This window comes from Eumetopias jubatus, unplaced genomic scaffold (assembly GCF_037043125.1).
Source record: "Eumetopias jubatus isolate StellerSeaLion01/CBP00866 unplaced genomic scaffold, mEumJub1_p1.0 scaffold_13, whole genome shotgun sequence".
In the NCBI taxonomy this organism is placed as follows: domain Eukaryota; kingdom Metazoa; phylum Chordata; class Mammalia; order Carnivora; family Otariidae; genus Eumetopias; species Eumetopias jubatus.
In genome coordinates this window covers 89,135,670-89,162,034 of record NW_028274819.1, presented here as the reverse complement: position 1 = coordinate 89,162,034, position 26,365 = coordinate 89,135,670, and the positions used below count along the sequence as shown (strand labels likewise).

General features: G+C 35.0%; 1 protein-coding gene across 1 annotated transcript in view; it reads right to left on the bottom strand.

Annotated features, from left to right (window-relative positions):
• The window catches only part of ARHGAP32 (Rho GTPase activating protein 32), a 215,929-nt gene that overhangs the window by 155,932 nt on the left and 33,632 nt on the right, over positions 1–26,365 (bottom strand). The window contains exons 3-4 of the mRNA XM_028120847.2: positions 21,001–21,092; positions 19,901–19,985 (exon numbers count right to left, since the gene is read on the bottom strand). Of these exons, the coding sequence (XP_027976648.1) occupies positions 19,901–19,985; positions 21,001–21,092 (177 nt within the window). The remainder of the gene's footprint in view (positions 1–19,900; positions 19,986–21,000; positions 21,093–26,365) is intronic.

Below are 26,365 nucleotides of genomic sequence, written 5' to 3'. Positions count from 1 at the left end.
GTGAATCAGTATAGAAGATAAAATTATGGAAAATTATGAAGATGAAAAGAAGGAAAGAAAGGTAATGGACCATGAAAGTATACTTAGGGAAATCAGCAACTTATTAAAACTTAATAACATTTGTATCACAGGGGTCCCAGAAGATGAGAGAGAAAAAGGGGCAGAAGTTTTATTCAAACAAATTATAGCTGTAAACTTCCCTAATTTGTGGAAGGACACACATATCAAAATCCAACAAGCAAAGAGATCTCCCATTAAATTGAACAAAAACTGAACATCACCAGGGCATATCATAGTCAAATTCACAAAATATACAAAGAAAGGATCCTGAAAACAGCAAGGGGAAAAAAGGCCTTAACCCACAAGGGAACACGGATCAGGTTCATAAGAAATCTGTCCACAGAAACTTGGCAGGGCAGAAAGGAATGGCAGGAAATATTCAAAGTGCTGAATGGGAAAAATGTGCAGCCAAGAATTCTTTATCCAGCAAGGCTCTCATTCAGAATTGGAGAGATAAAGAGTTTCCCAGACAAACAAAAACTAAAGGCATTCACAACCAGTAAACGAGCCCTGCTAAAAATTTTAAGGGGAGCTCTTTGAGTGGAGAAAAAAGGACCAAAGCAACAAAGATTAGAAAGGACCAGAGAACATCACCAGAAACACCAACTCTACAGGTAACACAATGCTAAATTCATATCTTTCAATAATCACTCTGAATGTAAATGGACTAAACACTCCAATCAAAAGACATAGGGTATCAGAATGGATAAAAAAAAAAAAAGATCAATCTATATGCTCCCTGAAAGAGACTCATTGTAGACCTAAAGACACCAGCAGATTTAAAGTGAGGGGACAGAGAACCATCTATCATGCTAGACGTCAAAAGAAAGCCAGAGTAGCCATACTTGTATTAGACAAAGTAGATTTTAAAACAAAGACTGTAATAAGAGATGAAGAAGAGCATTATATCATAATCATAAGGTCTATCCATCAACAAGATCTAACAACTGTAAATATTTATGCCCCTACCTTGGAAGCACAAAAATAGATAAATCAATTAGGAATAAACATAAAGAAACTCGTTGATAATAATACAATAATAGCAGGGGACTTTAACACCCCATTTTCAGCAAAGGACAGATCATCTAAGCAGAAAATCAACAAGGAAACAATGGCTTTGAATAACACACTGGACCAGATGGACTTAACAGATATATTCAGAACATTTCAAACTAAAGCAGCAGAATGCACATGAACATTCTCCAGAATAGATCGTGTACTGGGTCACAAATCAGCCCTCATCAAGTACAAAAAGATCAAGATCATACCGCACATGTTTTCGGACCACAACACTAGGAAACTCGAAGTCAGCCACAAGAAAAAATTTAGAAAGACCACAAACACATGGAGGTTAAAAAACATCCAACTAAAGAATGAATGTGTTAACCAGGAAATTAAAGAAGAAATTTTAAAAATACATGGAAGCAAATGAAAATGAAGACACTGTACAAAACCTTTGGGATGCAGCAAAGGCAGTCCTAAGATAGAAGTATACTGCAATATAGGCCTACCTCAAGAAGCAAGAAAAGTCTCAAATATACAACCTAACCTTACACCTAAAGGAGCTACAAAAGGAACAGCAAATAAAGCCTAAAACCAGCAGAAGAAGGGAAACAATAAAGATTAGAGCAGAAATAAAGGATATAGAATCAAACAAAAAAGGAAAAAAAAAACCATGAGCTGGTTCTTCAGAAGAATTAATAAAATTGATAAACCCCTAGACCAAACCTATCAAAAAGAAAAGAGAAAGGACCCAAATAGATAAAATCATGAATGAAAGAGGAGAGATCACAACCAACACCACATAAATACAAACAATTATAAGAGAATACTACGAAAAATTATATGCCAACAAACTAGGCAACCTGGCGAAATGGATGAATTCCTAGAAACCTACAAACTACCAAAACTGAAACAGGAAGAAATGGTAAATTTGAACACACCCATAACCAGCAAAGAAATTAAATCAGTAATCAAAAATCTCCTGACAAACAAAAGTCCTGGGCCAGATGGCTTCCCGGGGGAATACTACCAGACATTTAAAGAAGAGTTAATACCTATTCTTCTCAAACTGTTCAAAAAAATAGAAATGGAAGGAAAACTTCCAAACTCATTCTATGAAGCCAGCATTACTTTGATTCTAAAGCCAGACAAAGACCCCACTAAAAAGGAGAATTACAGGCCAATACCTCTAATGGGGTAAATAAAATACTATCAAATCGAATTCAACAGTACATTAAAAGATTTATTCACCATGATCAAGTGGGATTTATTCCTGGACTGCAGGGGTGGTTCAATATTTCCAAATCATGTGATACACCACATTAATAAAAGCTATAAAAACCATATGATCCTGTCAACAGATGCAGAAAAAGTATTTGACAAAGTACAGCATCCTTTCTTGATTAAAAACCCTCAACAAAGTAGGGATAGATGCAACATACCTCAACATCATAAAGGTCATATACGAAAGATCCACAGTTAATATCATCCTCAATGGTGAAAAATTGAGAGCGCCTTTCCCCTACAGTCAGGAACAAGACAAGGATGTCCACTCTCACCACACTAACATAGTACAGGAAGCCTTTGCCTCAGCAATCAGACAATAAAAAAATTAAAGGCATCCAAATTGGCAAGGAAGAAGTCAAACTTTCACTATTTGCTAATGACATGATACTCTATGTAGAAAACCCAAAAGACTCCATCAAAATATTGCTACAACTAATACATGAATTCAGCAGTTGCAGTATATAAAATCAATGTGCAGAAATCTGTTGCATTTCTATACACAAATAAGGAAAAAGCAGAAAAAGAAATTAAGGAATCGATCCCATTTGCAACTGCACCAAAAACAATAAGATACCTAGGAATAAACCTAACTAAAAAGGTAAAAGATCTGTACTCTGAAAACTATAAAACCCTTATGAAGGAAACTGAAGAGGACACAAAAAAATTTGGAGAAACATTCAATGCTCATGGATTGGAAGAACAAACATTGTTAAAATGTCTAGACTACCCAAACAATACATTTAATGCAATCCCTATCAAAATACCACCAGCATTTTTCACAGAGCTAGAACAATCCTAAAATTTACATGGAACCACAAAAGACCCTGAATAGCCAAAGCAATCTTGAAAAAGAAAAAGCTGGAGGCATCATGATTCTGGATTTCAAGCTATACTACAAGCTGTGGTCATCAAAACATAATGGTACTGGCACAAAAACAGACACATAGACCAATGGAACAGAATAGAGAACTCAGAAATGGACCCACAACTACATGCCAACTAATCTTCAACAAAGCAGATAAGAATATCCAATGGATAAAAGACAGTTGCTTCAACAAATGGTGTTGGGAAAACTGGACAGCTACATACAATAGAAAGAAACTGGACCACTTTCTTACACCACACACAAAAATAAATTCAAAATCCATGAAAGGCCTCAATGTGAGACAGGAAACCATCAAAATCCTAGAGAAGAACACAGACAGAAATTTCTTTGACCTCTGCCATAGCAATTTCTTATTAGACGTGTCACTGAGGGCAAGGGAAACAAAAGCAAAGATGAACTACTGGGACTTCATCAAGATAAAAGCTTTTGCACAGCGAAGGAAACAATCAACACAACTAAAAGGCAGCCTACAGAATGGGAGAAGATATTTGCAAATGATGTATCTGATAAAGGGTTAGCATCCAAAATCTATAAAGAGCTTATCAAACTCAACACCCCCTAAAAAATGATAATAATCCACTTAAGAAATGGGCAAAAGGCATGAATAGACACTTTTCCAAAGACATCCAAATGTCCAACAGACAAATGAAAAGATGTTCAACATCACTCATCATCAGGGAAATACAAATCAAAACCAGGATGAGATTCCACCTCACACAGGTCAGAATGGCTAAAATTAACAACACAAGAAACAAGAGGTGTTGGCGAGGATGCAGAGAAAGGGGGAAACTCTTGCACTGTTGGCGGGAATGCAAACTGGTGCAGTCACTCTGGAGAACAGTTTGGAGGTTCCTCAAAAAGTTAAAAATATAACTACCCCAAGATCCAGCAACTGCACTACTTTGGGTATCTACCCAAAAGATTACAAAAATATAGATTCAAATGCACCCCGATGTTTACAGCAGCATTATCAACAACAGCCAAACTATGGAGAGAGCCCCAATGTCCACTGACTGATGAATGGGTGAAGAAGATGTGTGTGTGTGCGTGTGTGTGTGTGTGTGTATAAAATGGAATATTACTCAGCCATCAAAAAATGAAACCTTGCCATCTGCAACAACGTGGATGGAGCTAGTGTATATTATGCTAAGTGAAGTAAGTCAGAGAATGGCAAATACCATATGATCTCACTCATATGTGGAATTTAACAAAGAAAACAGATAAACATATGGGAAGGGAGAAAAGAAAAAAAGGAGAGAGAGAAGCCATAAGAGACCCTTAAAGATAGAGAATAAACTGGAAGTTGATGGAGGAAGGTGGGTGACAGATGGGTTAGATGGGTGATGGGTATTTAAAGAGGGTATTTGTTATGATGAGCACTGGGTGTTGTATGTAAGTGATGAATCACTGAATTCTACTCCTGAAACCAATATTGTACTGTATGTTAACTAAAATGTAAATAAATAAAAAAATAAAGTCTTTATAACTAAAAAACAGAACTTAAACTACATGTAGTTTTTCTTAAAACAAGAAGCCATTTCTAAAAATTGCTTATCTTTATCTTTTTTTGGGGGGAGGTTTCAATTATTCTAAACAAAACATAATATAACACTTATAGACCAAAACCTGCAGCATTTGTTCAAAGCACTATTTAGTGGGAAAATGTCCAAACTTCAATGCACTTTTTAAAAAACAGTGGCTGAAAATGAGTATCAACAATACCTACAGAATTTTATTTCCTTCAAGAAGAGCATATATAAAATAATATTAATATCTGACAAAGTTGATTTATGATAATACCAGTTTTCCAACAAGAGCAAGTGCATACATACTGGTTATTCACAACATTTTTCCAAGAAAAAAAAAAAAAGAACTAAACTTTGAACTCAAGAAACAAGAAAAGTGACAAAATAATAAACCCCCAAAAATGTGAAATAGTAAAAAGTATGCTCAGGAATTCATAGTAAAAGAGGAAGGAAGAGTGGGAGGGAGAAAAGGAAGAAAAGATAAATGGAGAAAGGCAGAGAGAAAGAAGGAAGCAAGGAAAGAAAGGAGAGACAGAAGAAGGGAGGGAGGGTTTCCTAATAAGACCAAACTTCAAGAATATCTTGTGTACAATTTATATTCATAAATTTGAAAACCTACATAAAATGGACAATTTTCTAAGAAAATATAAATGATAAAAATTGGCCAAAGGAGACACAAAAGAACCGGTCTAGACCAATAATCAAATTATAAATTAAAATGGTAATTAAAGGTTAAGTGCTAGAATGGAAACCAGGCCAAAAAAGGTTTTAATGGGAAAATTTTACTAAACCTTCAAAAATTCCCATTTCTACAAACTTCCAGGGTATTTATTTTTAAAATGAGATGTGACAGGGAAGTGCTCCAAACTCAGGCTAGTGGACAAGTACAATATATAGGTCAACACCATTAATGAATATAGACACAAAAATCATCAACTCTTAATGGAGTAAAAATGGAATTTATTTTTAAAATATTTAAGCCAGTAGATTGTGTCCCAGGAATAAAAAGATATTTCAACAATCTACTTCTATGACTAGAGTAATTCTTTGTATTAACTTTTAAAGATAGCTTATTCATGCTCTATAAAAGTAGACTAAAGTAAGGACATGACATGATACACCCTCTCTTGCCTTTGTTATTATATCCTTTCTCCCCTTTACCTTGTCACATCCCCAGTTCATTTAAATCAAGCTCAGAGTTCATCCAGAACATATTAGCTAGAAGGAACCTCAGCTGTCATCTTTTTAGTATGAAGACAAGGGAAACAAGACTAACTGGCAATCTCCCTAGTGGTCATGGTCAAGACAGTATGGCACAATGAGAACATACCAACAGCTGGCCACACCCATTCTACATCACATTAGAATAATTTCTCCTCAACAGGACAAAGCCACCTTTCACCACAGGTTACAACTGAAGATATTGAACTGAGATTTCAACAGGAAAGTCAGATAATTTGGCTAAGGTCTGCTAAAAATGACTTGAAATCGGATTTGAACACATCTTTGCAATCTAAAGCATACGTCTTGCCAAACCACCAGAAAAAATATACATGAGCTTGAGAATTATTTTAACAGGTACAAATTAAATCAGAAACAAAGGAATGTTTGAGGATGCTCAGTGCCTATTCTCTCAAAGGGTGGAACACATGATTTAAGAACTACTCTGTCCTTCAAAATGAGGGAGAAACTTTTGTAAAACATTCTATTTTACAAAAAACATGTATGAGAAAAAAATCACAACACTTTGCTCTAAGCTATAAAAATGGAAGTCATTTTTCTATTACCAAAGCATTCTTTCAAAAATTATAACTATTACCTTCTTCCTATAAGTTCTTCCAATTATTTTAAACTTACAACTAAGTTTTTTTCTTACAAAAATAATATCTTGCTCTGTTCAAACTCTTTATCAATATTATTTATTATTAAATACCTTTAATTAATTAATAATTAAATACATAAATTAAATTATTATTAAATACAATTAACTACATGATTCCAACTTCTAAACATTTGTGTTACTTCTTTTCTTTTTTATTTTTTTTTAAGTTTATTTATTTAAGTAATCTCTACACTCAATGTGGGGCTTGAACTCACACCTCCGAGATCGAGTCACGAGCTCTTCAAGAGTCACAACTGAGCCAGCCAGGCACCCCACATTTGTATTACTTCTAACTTTTTACTATAAATGATGATGTGATGAATAAATAGTCTTTTGAGACTTGGCCTTTATTCATGATGCCCCAATCTCTACTAAGAGAATATCTACTCTCCTTTAAAATATCAAACATCTCTGCATAGCATTTTCTGATGCTTCAAAAGTTAATTTCGCCATATTTGTTGAATATATACACATGTACAAATAAATGAAGACATGAAATTAACCTCAAGGTAGCATGTCTTGATTCTAATATGTATAATTATCCTTTCATATTTTAATCTCCCATTTATTTTTAAAATTTTATTTATTTGACAGAGAGAGACACAGCGAGAGAGGGAACACAAGCAGGGAGGAGGGAGAAGCAGGCTTCCCGCGGAGCAGGGAGCCCAATGTGGGGCTCGATGCTCAGCTCAATCCCAGGACCCTAGGATCAGGACTTGAGTCAAACGCATACGCTTACTGACTGAGCCACCAGGCACCCCTTTAGTCATCCATTTAAGTTTTTTTTTATTTTTATTTTTTTATTTTTATTTTTTTTAATTTTTTTATTGTTATGTTAATCACCATATATTACATCATTAGTTTTTGGTGCAGTGTTCCATGATTCATTGTTTGTTCATAACACCCAGTGCTCCATGCAGAACGTGCCCTCCTCAATGCCCATCACCAGGCTAACCCATCCCCCTACCCCCCTCCCCTCTAGAACCCTCAGTTTGTTTTTCAGAGTCCATCATTTAAGTTTAAACATCTCAAAAGAAGAAATAATGTTGTCCTACTTTTTTTTAATCCTTACAACATACAGTATGCTGCCAAAACACTACCAATACACAATGTTTGTTAAATAACTGACTCTCAGGCATATCTAACAAGAAACATCACAAAGATATATCTTCCATTCAAGAGCACTACTGAGCCCCTGCTACTGAAAGACTGTGCTGAGTTCTGCAGAAATAAAAAGTGAGACATATCCCCCCAAAGAGTTTATAATTTGGAATACCAAAAAATAAAAAAAAATAAATCAAGTAGAAATCGTAAGTGATATACACAACTTGCATAAATAGGCAAATTTGAAAAATAAACTTAGAAACAACTGTCAATATTTTAAATGCGTATACCTTGACCCAACTAATCATATCTAATATGATTTTATTTAATGCATATACTCACATCAATAAAACCTAGGATATCCATCAATAAGGAACTGATTAAATTATGGTATAATAATAAGATGAAATACTACATATAACTGAAAATAATGAGGTAAATCCAAGTTACTGAAATAAAAAATATACCCAAGATACACTTTCAAGTAGAAAAGCAACTTTCAAGGAAGTATTTATAGAGGCAACCCATCTATATTTTTAACAGTTACAGATAGCTGCATAGATGGTTAAAGCTAGAGCTGTATCAAGAGAGACTGCTATATGTTTTATAAAGAATTCTAGACAGACACATAATAATTAACGAGAGAGCATAAAGGGAATTTTAACTTGCATTTTTACATATCATCATTCATTTTATTTGACGTTTCATTTTATATATATACTCATAATATAAAGAATATATTCTTATCATATAAGAACAATATTTAAATGTTGAAAAGAACCAAAATATTTTAAAGGCATTTTTATTTTTTTAAAGGTTTTATTTATTTATTTGACAGAGAGAGACATAGCGAGAGAGGGAACACAGCAGGGGGAGTGGGAAAGGGAGAAGCAGGATTCCTGCTGAGCAGGGAACCCGACGCGGGGCTCGATCCCAGGACCCTGGGATCATGACCTGAGCCGAAGGCAGATGTTTAATGACTGAGCCATCCAGGTGCCCCTAAAAAAGCATTTTTAATGCAAATTTTATTTTTCAAACATAAATTCATTTGTCCATTCACTCAATAAATACTCATCAAATCATTTTTATGTATCAGGCACTATTCTAGATGCTGAGGTAGAAAAACAGAATAAATAATAAGATAATTAGCATGCCAGACAGTGGTTTTATGGAGAAAAATAAATTATGGGAGAGAGAGAAGGAATGTTGGTGACTAGGAGCTGCAATTTTCTGTAGAGAAAGTACACTCTCTCTGAGAAGATAACATTTCAGCAAGTATTCAAAGAGGGGAAGGTAGTAAGTTATGTGGCTATCCAGGGAGAAGAGCTTTCCAAGGAGAAGAAACAATAAAGTCCAAAGATCCTGAGAAGGGAGACTATATATTGGAGGAAGACCAACTGTGGCCCGAACACTATGTCTCAGGGAAGGAGAAGTAAAAGAAGTAAGAGATGAGGTCAAAGAGGTTAAGGGAAGATCTGGTAAATCCTTTTAGGAAATGTTAAGAAATTTGACTTTTACTATGAAGAAGATGAGAAGTAACTGGAGGGTTTTGAAAATTTCAGTGACATGATCTTATATTTAAAACTCATTCTTGCAATTGTGCCAAAAAAGGCTATTGAAATAATCCCCCTAAAATAACTATAGTAGATAGAAGAGAAACAGGTAAGTGTAGTCAGATTTCATTTATTTTAAAGATGGAATTTATTTTTTTTTATTTATTTTAAATATAGAGCCAAGAATTTTGCTGACACACTGAATATGAGGTTAACAAAAAGAGAGAAGTCCAAGATGCTCCAAGGTTCTGTCTGGTCTTAGGAACTCGAAAGACAGGTTTTACTATTTACTAACATGGACAAGACAGCAAGAGGAGCAGGTTTGAGGGGAGACTGTTCTAGGCATGCTAAGTTTGAGATGTTGATTAGTCATCCAGGTGAAGATGCTGAGCAGTCAGCTACACAACACTAGAATTCAAAGTAGAGATCATGAAAAGTTCCTCTGTATGTTATATGATAATAAAATTACTGGCCCAAATGAACCCTTATACCTAAATTATTTCATAAGCAATTGTGTTTTACAGTCTAAATAAAATTGAAAATCAGAATTGATAACGTAAGATTAAGAAAACTTATTTTCATTTTATAAGTGAAAGTCTTAAACATAACTTTGTCTGGATTTAAAAACTTCAGTTTTCAGTGACATCTTCTGGGACACAATGGCTTCCTACAGTTACATTTTTTCAGTATGTGAGGAGTAGAAACAGCCAGAAATACAAACACAAGAAATCCATAAACCTAGGAGAAATTTCTAAGATCAGAGTGAAAAAAAGAAACTATGCAAACTACAAACTGTCCCACATTTGAGACATATTAAAAAACAACAACTGAGTCAACAGGCCGTATGAATAACCTACTGGGATATAATAGAGCTGCCAAGCATAAAGCTGATGACCTATTCCGGACACATTTAACAAGGTTTTCATACTTATTTTCTCCTCAGAACATATTGTCAATCTTATATTAAAAATAAGTAAGAATTCAAGGCACCTGAGTGGCTCAGTTGGTTAAGCGTCTGACTCTTGATTTTGGCTCAGGTCATGTTCTTAGGGTCCTGAGATCAAGCCCCATGTCAGCCTCCGATCTCAGCATGGAGTCTGTTCGTCCCTCTCCCTCTGCTCCTCTCCCTGCTCGTGCTCTCCATTTCAGCTCCTAGCAGAGTAGCAGCTAATCATCCCCAATCCCTCAGCATTCAAGGCAACCATACATGCATTAAAGGAGCAGCATCAGTCAGCTTGGGGTAGGCAAAAATACCTTGTCCTACAAATATCAAAGAATCTGTGCTCTGATCCCTAATTGCTGCTTCTGATCTCAAAGGTGCAAATAAACAGGTGGATGACCACTGTTGTTATACCTCCCCATGTTGTTGGAAGCACCTAACAGCTGAAGCCACTTCCAAGAAATTTAAAAGGCCTACACCCTTTTCATCCCTCATTTTTCTGTTTCCCCTCCAAGGAAGCCAGACTTTAGACTAGAACATTCAAGAGGAACTGTATATATGGGAAAAATTAGGAAGTATCATATGACCAGGGAAGGCATAGGCTCAGAGAATATCTGAGAAGACCTCCAGTTTTCACCTCAGGCTAATCCTTGGCACTGAGCAGGCCTACAACAATAATGAAGAAGAAAGAAGGAAGAAGGAAGGAGGAAAAGAAGAACAAGAAAAATAAAAAATAGCAAACCCTGGGGAAGGGGGGTAAGAACTCATTTCCAGAATTACCACATTATTACATTAAAATATCCTGTTTGAATCAACAAACCACCACAAAGCACACAAAGAAACAGTAAAGTATGGCCCATTCAAAGGGTAAAACAAATCAACAGAAACTCTCCCTAAAACAGAAGTGATGGTGGATCTACCAGAAAAAGACTTAAGACAAGTATCTTAAAGGTGCCCAAAAAACTAAAGAAACATGTGGAGGATGTCAAGAAAATGATGAAATGAACCAAATGGAAATATCAACAAAGAGATATACGATCTAAAAAGGCACTGTGGGGTGCCTGGCTGGCTCAGTTGGTGGAACCTGAGACTCTTGATCTTGAGGTCATAAGTTCAAGCCCCACACTGGGTGTAGAGATTACTTTAAAAAAAGAATTAAAAAGGATTGTGTGCCTTAAAGTATAATCACTACAATGAAAATTTCATAAAAGAAAATTAAGAGCAAATATGAACAGACAGAAGAAAGAATCGGCCAACTTGAAGATATGACAATGGAAATTGAGTCTGAGGAACAGAAAGAAAAGAGTGAAGACAAGTGAACAGAGTCTCAGGGACCTAGGTGACACCATCAAAGAGCCTAAGAGACCTATGGAACTCCACCCCATATACATTATGAAGGTCTCAATGAAAACAGAGAGACAAAGGGGCAGAGATAATATATGAAGATATAACAGCTGAAAACTTCCCAAACTTGATTAAAGATATGAATATAAACTAATGAACTCCAAGGAAGATGAACTCAAAGAGACTCATACCAACACACATTACAGTCAAACTTTCTGAAGCCAAATATAGGCATACCTCATTTTATTGTTTCTTGGATATTGTATATTTTTACAAATTGAAGGTTTGTAGCAACACTGCATTAAGTAAGTCTATGTGTGCCTTTTTTCCAGCAGCATTAGCTCACTTTGTGTCTCTGTGTCACATTTTGTTAATTCATTCAATATTTCAAAATTTTTCATTATTATTATATTTGTTATGGTGATCTGTGATCAAGACCTGCTGAAAGCTCAGATGATGGTTAGCAATTTTTGCAATGAAGTATTAACTAAGGTATGTGCATTTTTTAGACAATTCTATCATGCACTTAAAAGACTACAGTATAAATGTAACCTTCATATACACTGGGAAACAAAAAATTCATCTGACTCACTTTATTGCAATAATCCTTTTATTATGGTGGCTTGGGACCAATTCTAAAACATCTACAAGGCATGCCTCCACAATAAGAGAATCTTAAAAGTAGCAAAAGAGAAGTAACTAGTCACATAGTTGACTAGTCACAAGGGCTCCTCAGTAAGATTATCAGATTTCTTATCAGAAACTCTGGAAGCCAGAAAGCAGTGGGCCAATGTATTCAAATTGCTAAAAGAATAAAAGTGTCAACCAAGAATACTGCCTCCAGCAAAACTACCCTTCAAAAGTGAGAGGCAAACTAAGACATTCCCAGTTAAATAAAAGCTAAGGAAGATGGCTATCATTATACCAACTCCAGGAGGAATGGTAAAAGGAGTCCTGCAAGTTGAAATGAAAGGACACTTGAGAGTAACTCGACCTCCATAAAGGTAAATATGTGGGCAATTATAAAAACCAGTATTACTGTAACAACGGTTTGTAACTCCAATTTTTTTCTACATGACTTAAGAGATTAATACTTCCTTTTAATTTTAAGTATAAAAGCTAGTATGCAATTTCAGTTTATAACTACACATTTTGTTTTCAACATAATTTAAGAGGCTAATACATATAAAAGAATTATTAGTTTATATTTTTGGACACACAATACATAAAGATGTAATTGTAAGACATTTATAACTGAAAGGGATGGGGACCAAGCTATAAGGGAGCATAGTTTTTGTATGTCATTGCTGTTAAATTAGAGTATTATAACTTTAGGATGTTAAATGTAATCCCATGGTAACCACAAAGAAAACAACTATAGACTATATGCAAAAAGAAATGAGAAAGGAATTTAAACATTTCACTAAAAATAAATCAACTAAAAGCAAAAGACAGTAATGCAGAAAATGAAATATAAGAAATCTATAATACATACAGAAAAAAGATAGCAAAATGACAGAAATAAGTCCTTCCTTTTCAGTAATTACTTTAAATAGAATGGATTAAACTCTCCAACCAAAAGACAGAGATGACAGGGGCACCTGGGTGGCTCAGTTGGTTAATCATCTGACTCTTGGTTTCAGCTCAGGTCATGATTTCAGGGTCATGAGATTCAGCCCTGAGTCAAGCTTCATGCTCAGTGGGAGTCTGCCAGAGATTCTCTCTCTCTCTCTACCCCTCTCCCCATTCATGCACTCTCTCTCTCTAAAATAAATAAATAAATCTTTAAAAAAAAGACATAGATGGCAGCCAAATCAATCTTGAGAAAGATAACATAGCTGAAGGCATCACAATCCCAGATTTTAAGATATACGACAAAGCTGTGGTAATCAAAACAGTATGGTACTGGCACAAAAACAACTACAAATGGACAACCCAGAAATAAACCTACACTCTTACAGTCAACTAATCTATGACAAAGGAGACTATAAATCGTGCTGAGAAAACTGAATAGCTATATGCAAAAGAATGAATCTGGACTACTTTCTTATACCATACACAAAAATAAACTCTGAAGAGTTATTTAAATAAATATATAAATAAATGGATATATATATATAATAATATATAATATATATATAGACGGATATATATTATATATATAAAATAATATATTAAAAAATGGATTAAAGACCTAAATGTGAGACCTGAAATTATAAAACTAGAAGAAAATATGGGCATTAATTTCTTTGACATAGATCTTAGCAACATTTTTCTAGATGTCTCCTCAGGCAAGGGAAACAAAAGCAAAAACAAACCATTGAGATGACACCAAAATAAAAAGCTTTTGTGCAGTGAAGGAAACAATTAATAAAACAAAAAGGCAACCTATTGAGTGGGGAAAAATATGTGCAAATGATACATGTAATAAAGGATTAATACCCAAAATATATAAAGAATTTACACAACTCAACACTAAAAAAACAAATAATCAATTACAAAATGGGAAGAGGACCCGACTGACATTTTTCTAAAAAAGACATACAGACAACAAACAGACACATGGAAAGATGCTCAACATCACTAATCACCAGGGAAATGCAAATCAAAACCACAATGATATATCACTTTACACCTGTCAGAATGGCTAGAATCAAAAACCCAGGAAATAGGGGCACCTGGGTGGCACAGTCAGTTGAGGGTTGACTCTTGATTTCAGCTCAGGCCATGATTTCAGGGGCATGGGATAAAGCCCCAAGTCAGGCTCTACATTCAGCGGGCAGTCTGCTTGAGATTCTCTCTCCTTCTCCCTCTGCCCCTCACACTTTGGTGCTCTCTCTCTCTCAAATAAATAAAGCAGGGGTGCTTGGATGGCTCAGCTGGTTAAGTATCTGCCTTCAGCTCCAGTCATGATCCCAAGGTCCTGGGATTGAGTCCAGCGTTGGGCTCCCTGCTCAGTGGGGGGGGGTCTGCTTCTCCCTTTGCCCCTCCCCCCTGCTCATGCACTCTCTCTCTCTTTCACACACATGCTCTCTCTCAAATAAAATTTTTTTAAAAATAAAAAATCAAATAATCTTAAAAAAAAACAAGAGATAACAATAGTTGGTGAGAATATGAAAAAAAAAGAACACTTGTACATTGTTGGTGGGAATGCAAACTGGTGTAGCCACCGTGGAAAACAGTACAGAGGCTCCTCAAAAAATTAAAAATAGAAATACCATATGATCCAGTAATTCTACTACTAGGTATTTACCCAAAGAAAAGAAAAGTACAAATGAAAAAGATATATGTAACCCTATATTTACTGCAGGATTATTTACAATAGCCAAGATATGGAAGCAACACAATTATCCACCAACAGATGAATTATATATATATACACATACACATACATATATACATACAATGGAATATAAGTCAGCAATAAAAAGAAGAATGAGATCTTGCCATTTGCAACAATATGAATGGACCTACAGGATGGTACACTAAGTGAAGTAAGTCAGACAGAGAAAGACAAATACCGTATCATTCCACTTACACGTGGAATCTAAAAAACAGAAAGAAATGAACAAACAGATTCTAAAATATAGAGAACAAACTGATGGTGCCCAGAGGGGAGAAGGTAGGTGGGGGGAATAGGTGAAATAGATAAAGGGGATTAAGAGGTACAAACTTTCAGTTATAAAATAACTCATGAAAATGAAAAGTACAGCATTGGAAATATAGTCAATATTACAATAACATTGTTGGCTGACAGAGGGTTACTACACTACTGTGGTGAGCACTGAGTAATGTATAGAATTGTTTAATCAAAATGTTGTAAACCTGAAACTAACAACACTGAATGTTAATTATACTTCAATTAAAAAGTGATAGAGATGACAGAATGAATTTAAAAAACATAATCTACCTATATGCCATCTAGAAAACTATCTTTAGATCAAAAGATACAAATAGGTTATACAGAGAAGTCCTAAAACTCAATAAAAAAGTTGAAAAATTCAAAAATGGGTAAAGGATTTGAATAGACATTTCTCCAAAGAAGATATACAAATGGACAATGAACACATGAAAAAATGTTCAACATCACTAATCATGAGGGAAATGAAAATTTCAATTTACTCATCAGTATGGGAAAATGTTCAAAGATCTCAAATATATGGTCACCAGAACTTCATCTCCTATAAGCATTTGATTTTAAGTATCCAATGGTGACATTTTGTGTATCTCTATTGCCTCATCATGCCATGGACTATCCATCCTCTCTTTACTATTGGAAACAAGAGTGTCTTTAAAGCTAATCAGATTGGGGAACCCAGGAATAAGGGGTGGGAATTGGAGTGAGACCTCTCAATATGACTCATAGTGACTTACTAGCAAAATTTGTGCTTCCTGTCCCCACAACTGTATGCTCTACTACCCTAGACGTTTTAGTTCCAAAGGGAGGAATGCTTCCACCAGAAGACAAAATAACAACTCCATTGACCTGGAAGTAACCCTGCCACCCAGGCACTTTGGGCTCTTTATGCCTCTAAATCAATAGGCAAAGATGTGAGTTTTGGCGTTAGCTGGGATGACTGATCCTGACCACTCAGGGGAAATTGGACTGCTACTCTAAAATAGAGGTTAAAGAAGAACACATCTGGAATACTGGAGCTCCCTTAGGACATCGCTTACTATCACTGCCCTGCCACTGAACACAATGGGAGATTACCAGAACCCAATTCAGGCAGGGCTATTAATAGCCAGACCCAGAATTAAGGTAGGGATCATCCCACCAGGTAAAGAACCAAAACCAACTGAGATTCTTGCTCAGGACAAAGGGAATATAGAATGAGAAGCAGAAGGCAGTTATAACACCAGCTACAGCCACATGACCGGTTACACAAGCCAAGACTATAACTGCCATGAGTATTACCTTCTTATTTTGCTCTGAATGTGTGTGTGTGTGCATGTGTGTGTGTGTGTCATAGTAAATATCTTTGTTTTCTTCTCTCTTATCACCTTAGGTAATGTAAGATTTATATCATGGTACTTTTTGTTTTCTTCTCTCTTATCACCTTATGTAATGTAAGATTTATATCATGGTACTTAAGTATTTTTAACTTTACATTATAGTATTTAAGTTATAGGATATCAAGAAGAGTAAATTACTCAAGAACTTTGTATCCTCTTCTGGGAAAATGCTTAGAATGTTTTTGGTTGTGAAAAATAGTGATCATGATGTTAGGTATAAGCATGACCTTCTTATTTATCAGAGACTCAGTACGGTTTAAGGAATGCCAAGTTGGCAGAGTGGACTATGATTATTAATTTTATACATTAACTTCTGGTCAAACATTATTCCAAATAATTCTGTGAAGTCATTTTTTTAGATGAGATTAACATTTAAGTCAGTAGACTGAGTAAAGCAGATTGTCCTCCATGATGTAGGTGGGCCTCATCCAATCAGCTGAAAGTCTTTAACAGAAAAAAAGAAACTAACCTCCCTTGAAGAGTGCTCTCTACCAGCAGACTGCCCTTGGACTCAAACTGCAACATCAACCCTTCCCTTGCTTTTCAGCCTATTCTGGAGATTTTGAACTTAACCACATCTCCAATCACATGAACTAATTCCTTAAAATAAATCTCTCTCTCTCCCTCTCTCTACACATACACACACACACACACACACACACACACACACACACACACACACAAATTGGTTCTGTATCACCGGAGAACTCTAATACAGTCATATTTTTAAATAATAAAATAGACTCCTTTCTTTTATTTAAAGATTTTATTTATTTAGGGGCGCCTGGGTGGCTCAGATGGTTGACCGTCTGCCTTCAGCTCAGGTCATGATCGCTAGGTCCTGGGATTGAGCCCTGCTTCTCCCTCTCCCTCTGCCTCTCCCTTTGCTTCTGTGCTATCTCTGTTTATTTATTTGAGAGAGAAAAAGCACAAGCAGGGGGAGTGGGAGAGGGAGAAGCAGGCTCCCCACTGAGTAGGGAGCCCAACGTAGGGCTCAATCCCAGGACCCTGGGATCATGACCTGAGCTGAAGGCAGAGGCTTAACAGACTGAGCCACCCAGATGCCCCTAGACTCCTTTCAAAAAAGACTGGTGGGTACCACAATACTGAAATAGTGGACCATCAATGATCTATACAATTAGAGGGGCAATGCATCACACAGGAGAAGGCCATAAGCACTCAGCTCCAGTGCAAAGGTTAATACCCATTCTGACTGCTTGTCATACTGGGGGCTTTTAATATCACTCTTTTTCACACTGTAATATGAATTCCAAGTAACCTCAATGTTCAAGTCAAAATTATGAAACTTACAGAAAAAAAATAAGACAATTTCATAACTTCAGAGCACATCTTTAATATGACAAGCTGGGGCACCAGGGTGGCTCAGTCGGTTAACTAGCTGCCTTTGGCTCAGGTCATGATCCCAGGGTCCTGGGATCAAGCCCCACATCAGGCTCCTTGCTCAGGGGGAAGCCGGCTTCTCCCCTGCCTGCCACTCCCCACTGCTTGTGCTTGCACACACTCTCTCTCTCTCCCCGTGTGTCAAATAAATAAAATCTTTAAAAAAAAAAAAACTACAAGCTAGGTTTTTGCAGACATACAACTACACGAAATACATAAAATAAAGAACAAAATAAATGAGGCCTGTATAATGAGAGCAGCATAAAGAGAGTGAAATAACATGCCCCAATGTGGGAGAAAAGTGTTTTCAGCTCATATACAAAACCAATAAAGGACTAGAGGCAACATGAAAGAACATCTAAAATATATAAAGCATTCCCATGAATGAATAAGAAAATTACAAGCAAATCTATAAAACAAAATGAGCAAAAGACCTGACCTAGAGTTTTAAGAAACAGAAATCTCAAATGCCCAATAAACATGTGAAAAGATGCTCAACTGCATTAGAAATCAGGAGACTGCAAATTAAAATACGAGAGAGACTCACATCTCCATCAGATGGGTAAAAATTAACAAGTATCAAACAACCAAGAGTTGGCAAGGATGTAGAATAGCAACTCTTATTTACTGTTTAGGGGAGTATAAATTCATAAATTACTTTAAAAAGTAGTTTGGCTTACTTAGTAAAGCTGGACATGTGGATCTGCTATAACCCTGAAATTCTATTCCTAGGTATATACCATGAGAAACTCCTGCATATATGCACCAGGTTAGGTGTACAATAATGTTCACAAAGTGCCAAAACTGACAACCCATCTTTCAAACAAACAAACAAAAAAGAACGGATAAATTACTTGTGTCATATGCATGCTATAGATTAATACAGTACCAAACTGAACCAACTATAACTACAGACATCTATAGGGATCAATTTCACAATGTTAAATGAAAGAAGAAAGAATACACTCAATAATGAAGCCTACCGAGGTTCGATATTTCAACCTATCCCCCGTGCCCCTGATCCTTCTTATCATGTTCTACCTTTTTACCATAGCTCTTATCTTCTTGGCCATCCTCTGTGCCTCTTTAAGAATGCGTCTTCAGTTTTGGTTGTGATTATTGTTCACTAATACAGCCAAAGCACCTACAACAGTGCCTGGTATAAAGTACTTGCTCAGTAAGTATTTGCTGAATGGACTAGAATAGTTCCAATTATTTAAGTTCAAGAACAGGCAAACTAAACCACCATATTGATTAGAGATATAGGTAGTAAAACTATAAAAAATTATAATGAATATTATAAAAGTCATGGTATAAGTAATCTTTAGGGTAGAGAAGGCAAATGCAACAGAGTAAGGACACCCAGGAAATTCCTATCTCTTAGCCTGGGCTTTAAAATGTACAGATATATGTATATAACATATATATATACACCCATGCATATGTTTATAAACATATATGTATTTATACACACAGTATACCTCACAATAAGAAAAAATATTGAAAAAAAAACTCCATTAGTACATTTCCCCCACACCATGCCACTTCACTCCTACTCTGATTTAACCATCATTACTCTGACCCAACATAAGAGTCAGGTAATAACTAGAATGCTTCACGCTAGAAAACAATGGCAAACTTTGTCTAGGAATCTAACAGAAATGCTGAGATTTATACTGATCCTCTTATACCAATTCCACTTGAAATAGGAGTCATCGGGTATCAAATATTAGTCAACAGAAGAAAATAAAAGTATTTACATCCACCACCAAGACATCAGTAGAAAAAAACTACTTCTAAGTGTTACCTCTCAGGTACGTAGATTTAAAAAAAGATAGAAAAGAACAGAGATATATAGATAGATCTTAATTCAGTATGTAGGAAATATTTCAAATATACCTGTATGCTGCCAAACTCAACGTTCTCATAATGGAAATGTGCACATTCAGCCATCTTCGGAAAGTGACCTTTAGTGAAGGGTAACCTGAAGTACATGAAATAACTAAGTGAGACGCAAGATACTGGAATAGTCAAAATTACTAAACCTAAGGAAAAAATAAAATGGGTTGGAGAGCTCATGCAAGCAAAACTATTTAATAAGCACATGCGCATGAGCACACAGATATCCACACAAACCTTTCCAGAAATACAGTGAGTCAACAAAAATTACATTTAGTGCACAGATCAAAACCGAAAAAAAAAAAAATTAAAAAGCATGACTACACTTTCCTATCCTTGACCCAAGGCAAGGCCCATAGAAAATCCATGATTTCAGTGAATGTTATGAAAACTGTGAAGAGCTAACTTCTAATCAGAAGCAGCATTACCATCAAAATATAAAACCAGATTTTACCTGTGAATGTTGTCGCAGCCCATCAGTCCTGGATTAGTGGGTCTGGATGCAGAATGAATATTTTTATCTTTGTCTTTTCTCTATTTACAATGAAAACATAGCTGCCTAACCCTCTACCAGGTGAAAAGATGGTTTTTCTGTTTTTGTTTTTTAATACCAGCTTAATGGGATGGTGGGGGTATTCAGGCTTCAGTGGGAAAGTATGGAATGTTATTTCTGTTTACCTTCAGATATTTTATGTAAGAGTCAACTACTAGCATCCAATGCAGGCTTTCTCAAAGGCAGAGCTGAGATACAGCAATCCCATAATTTAAACAAAAAAGGTGATTTTTCTAAATGAATGAGAGCATGTAATAAGGGCACCAAGACAGACACACTTGGATTGTTCCTGTTGAATAAATGCAATCTAACAGCCAATGACATAAACTTGTTGCAAGAACAAAATTAAAGTATATTTTTAGACAGGTAGATAATCTTCAAATCTATTCCACTAATTGCTAAGTCATAATTTAGGCTTACAGTATAATTAAATATATGGACAGTAAGAGCATATTTAGTAAGAAATCTAAATAAAAGTTTTAAGAACTAAAAAACTGACTCCCATTGATAAAAATTCATTTAAAACCCATTGTAAAATTATACTTACTTTTTCACATGTTTAACCTTCATACTGGCTGTATTGCCACACGTCTTAAGACTAAGATCTCCAGGAATCTCTGGAACATCTGCTCCTCTTGCCTTAAAAAAAAAATAAAAACAAAAGATTTAGGACTATTCCCTTAGTATAAATGGTTTTTAAAAAGTAGATTATAATTTTAATGGTTATGCTGACTGAACCAACAGCAATACATACTAATAATCTCTTCTTAAAACTATAACTTACTTGAGTCTTGATTACTAAGAATAAGGAAAAACTATTCACCTAATTCAAATACTTTACTGCATAAGAAAAAATTTTCTGCGAAATATGAATTATTATACTCATAATCAGGTTTCAAAATCAGCTATTATATTATCTGCCTCAATACAAACTAAAATCTTCCCCAGGGAATTGGAAAAAAATAACATTGGTTACAGAGATTAATAAAAGTTAAAATGGCAATAGAACATAATTAGAATATCAAAACATGCATTTCTCACACCAAAAGATAGGTGACATCTATATTATACTTCCAGCTTACTCTTTTGTCTGCCACAGTTTTCAGACAGGATTTTTTAATTCTAGTGACACATTTCAGCTGCATGATTTTAAAAACAAACTGGAGGATCAGAAGGGTCTTCATATTCTGGGCAAAATAAACAGCAAATCCAAATATCTATCATAAACAAATTTACAATATATTATCTATGATTTGTAACAGAAAAACTGAGTTATTATAGCCAATGCCACAGGAGGCAGTAAGGAAGAATAATATGGGATGATAGTTAAAATGATTTAAGAGGAGATTCGCAAAGAAGATGTATATATAAGAGAATACTATTCAGCCATAAAAAGGAATGAAATCCTGCCACTGGCAACAACATGGATGGACCTTGAAGGCATTATGTTAAGTGAAATAAGTCAGAAAGAGAAAGACAAATACCAAATGATCTCACTTATATGTAAAATCTAAAAAACAAAACAAAAGAAACCCAAAAAACAAAAAAACAAAAACCAAACTCATTGATACAGAGAACAGATTGGCTTTTTGGGGTGCAGGGGGAAGGGCTAACTCTAACTCTAGACTCTAAAAATGTGGTAAAACTGATCACATAAATGACATCTCAGGTTGATAATATCCTAGATGAATACTGTGTAATTTAAAAATTATGAGTGAACAATATATTTTTAAGGACAAAATGAAAATATTTTCCCCTAGTCATTCATTCAACTGAAAAGACTTTATCACACAATATTTTGCAACAACCTAGATCATCTTATTTTGCTAAAATAACGTGTAACAATATTCTTTCATCTTTTATGAAGTTTGTGCACCAAAATTTGCCTGACATAAGAGGTTTGCTGTGCTTAAATTCTTATTAAAATTTCTAATAAAGTGGGTTTTCACTATTTATTCTGTAAATTATTCATAAATTAACTTAAAAAGGGTAACAGAACATAGACACAGCAGAAAAAAAGATCAGTGAATGTAAAGAAGTAGTAAGAAAACAATGGACAAAAAATTGTTTGGTCTTTAGTTTTTGTGTGTGAAAGAAAAAGACCGTAAAAAAAAGTCTCAATGACATATGCAACAATACAAAGCCATTTAACATACATGTAACTGGAAAAAAAACAAAACCATACATGTAACTGAGGGTGAAAAAAGGAGAGGAAAATGACCTCTCTGGGGATGGCAGCAGGGGGATTAAGAAGGAGGAGGAAGAGAAAAAACATTTGAAAAAACAGATTAAAAATTTACAAATTTTATGATGATTATAAACACACTGATCCAGAAAACTTCATAAATCCGAAGTCTGATAAACACTTAGGAAATCACACAGGGCCTTCCATAATCAAATGGCTGAAAAAAAAGCACTGATACAGAGAAAATCTTAATAGCTGCCAAAGGGAAAAAAAAGAATATATATTACATTCACAGGAATAAACAGAATAAAAGCAGAACATATGGACTAAGCACTTTCAATTGCTTTTTTAAATAAGTGTCAACACAGAATTCTACATCCAGCAAAATTTATTTCAAAAAAAGAATGTGAAGTTTCCAGCCTCTTCCACTATTTACAATAAAAACTCTAAAGATAACAAAATGAAACAAAATATGAACATGCAACTACTTGAGAGCTCTAGAAAATTTAATGAGGCAGGTAGATTTGGAAGCACAGTCAAAACCTGAAGAGTGATTAATACAGTGGCAGTGTGCTTCTGGTTTTCCCCCACTCTGTTACTTCCTGGATTGACCCAAGAACAGGCTGAAGCAGGATGTAAGTAACAGGTAGGGTCAGCAAAACTGTTAGGGAAGTCCAGCTTTCTGGCCAAAGGACTTGAAAACTGCCCCTTGAATGTGGGGAAAAGAGCCAAGAAATTTTTTTCCCCTCTTTGATCTCTTCCAACTTGGCCCAAGAACAGACCGGACACCATTTCAGCTGTAGCATGGGCACATAAGATCCTGAGTGAAAACCCTTCTTCTGAATAAACAATTAAAAAAAGGACCCAGTTATATAAAGATTGTAGAGATAATCCTTCTTATTTTTTTATTTTTTCTCTCACTACTTAGACCTAACAGTAGCCCAGTCAGGAAAAAATACGTGCAATACCAGAGACTACTCTTGGACAACTCCACCCTTCCAGTCAGAGAGACCAGGAAAAGTATCCTCTCCTTGAGAGCAGTGTGTACAAAATCCCTAACAAAGATAAGAGTATAGCAAAGGCTGGAAAACTGAACTGATGCTAAAACCACATCTAAGGAAGTCTAGAAAGTAAGTTTAATCTGAACCCAACCAGGCTGATGCCTGATAAGACAAAAAAAAAAAAAAAAAAAGTCAATATTCTCTAGAGGATGTTAGTGGAGTCAATCTCAGAACACAATATTCAAAATGTCCATGGTGTAATCCAAAATTACTAGTTACACCAAAACCAGTAAAATATGAGCAATTCCCAAAGGAAAAGACAATCAAGAAATGCCAAATGTGAAGTGAAACAGATGCTGGACTTATCAAAGAACTTAAAACAGCTATATAGAATAAACACACTGCATTAGATATTGAAACCAACAGAAAGACAAAAATTCCTTGATGAAAAATGTAAACCATACAAAAAGATCAAATAAAAATTTCAAAACGGAAAAATGCAGTATCTGAAATACAAACTACTGACTTGACTCAATAGCAAAATGGAAATGATAGAGGAAAAGAGTCAGTGAACCTAACAGACAAAAAGAAACTATGCAATCTGAAGAGCATATATTTAAAATGTTTTAAAAGACTGAAAAATATGAACAGACCCATAGATACCCATCAAGAAGAAACACTGTCACAGGGAAAAAAATCTATTTGAAATAATAACTCTAATTCATGAAAATATAACAAATATGTTGAAAGATACATGTTTACAGATTCAAGATCAGCAAAAATAAAACAATAAAATCAAAGAAAACCACAAAACAACACATCATAATCAAGCTGTTTACAAGCAATATAAAAGAAGTATCCTGAGAGCTGCCAGAGAAAAAAAGGCATATTACATATAGAGTAATAATTGAAATGACTGGATTTCTCATTAGAAACCAAGAAGACCAAAAGACAGTGGAATGACATTTATAAAACGTTGAAAGAATTCTCAACACGGAAAACTACATCAAGTGAAAATATCCTTCAGAAATGACATGAAAATAAGGTCATAGTCAGATTTTTAAAAAGTAAGAGACTCTGTTACCAGTAGATGGGCTCTAAAAGAAATGCTAAAAACCAGTTCTTCCTGTAGAAGGAAAATGATTATCAGAGTAAAACATGCATCTTCTAGTACAAAGGAAGAGCAACAGAAATAATACATGATCAGGTAAATGTAATGGATCGCTAATCTCCTCTTAAGTTCTTTAAAATATACATGCCAGTTGAAAGCAAAAATTGTAACACTGATCAATGAATGTAGATGTAATGCTTACAAAAACAGTATTAAAGGAGAAAGATAAAGGGACCTACATGGTGGTAAGGTTTCTATATTCTGCTTGAAGTGTAAAACAACAATTTTAAGTAGAATATAAAAAGTTGGAAAAATGAGACCAACAATAGATTAAAAAAAAGAAAACACCATGATGAGGTAGATCCCAGGAATGCAAGACTAATCACCTGGAAAGAAACTCAATGTTTTGGGCTTGAATTTATTTCAGAAATACAAGAATGGCTTAATAACAGAAAATCTATTATTATAATTACTTCAAATGGCAGCAATGCAAAGTAATAGATCTCAAATAGGATATATCCTCCTAGAGATAAAGGGAAACATATTTTCAGTAATATTTGCATTATTATTTTGAAACTATTAAAAGTAGAAGATGAAAGCGAGTAATTGCTAATGTCATTAAAAATCTAAGTCATTAAAAACTAAGGTTTTCAGCATAAGAGATACAAATATAAATCAAAGAAATTAAGTAGAAGCCCTTATCATTTTCCCTGTTTTTGGTGGTGGGGGGTTTTGACTAAGGCTGCTAGAATGATCGAACAGGCAAATGCAGAAGGTACACCGAAACTTAACTACAGCCAGCATGTAGCTGAGTCTTCTGTGATATACCCATGGATAGAATTTTAAAATGGTAATTCAATATTAATACAGTTAGACAAATTTGCAGCTGGTTAAAAACTCAAAAATTGTTAAATGTCAATTATAAGGCAAATCACTATGAGACAGGAAGAAGGCGGCAGATCACAGGGCTTTTTTATTCCTAAATTTCTCAAGATTTTTATAAAAGATAAATGAAAACATATAACATATTTATCAAATTTATAGACAGAAGAAAACTAGAAGTGATACTAACACTCTGAGTGACAGAAGTTGAAGAGATTTTATTTTAACACGCTGCGAAGACAAACTAAAATTACTATAAAGTTCACCGAGAACAAAAATTAAAGCCCTGAAATTATTTTCAAAACTCAATTTCATTAAGTATGATGGGGGGGCAGTGAATGCTCTGCACCATGCTGGGGGGACTTGTCTGTTCGACAAGAATTCATGTAACAAGATCTAAGGCCTGTACTTGACCACAAGCTAACTATAAGCCAAAGTGTATCTTCACTGGTAAAAAGCTAACACAGTCTGAAAAAATGTGGCATCCATAACAAGGACAGTCAGTACTTGTTTCTCCATAATCTGAACCAGTTAAACCACATAAGGGAACATTTCATCCATTCCAGGAAAACATTATTTGATACTGAAAACATACAAAAATAGGAACTGGCAATGTTTTATCCTCTGCTTTACTTCTCCATAACCCAGAAAAATATTCCACCATTCCTGCCACTGGTACAGATCTTCAAAGAATCTTCCAAATGGCTATTGCCCTGATCCCAAATCCAAGTAA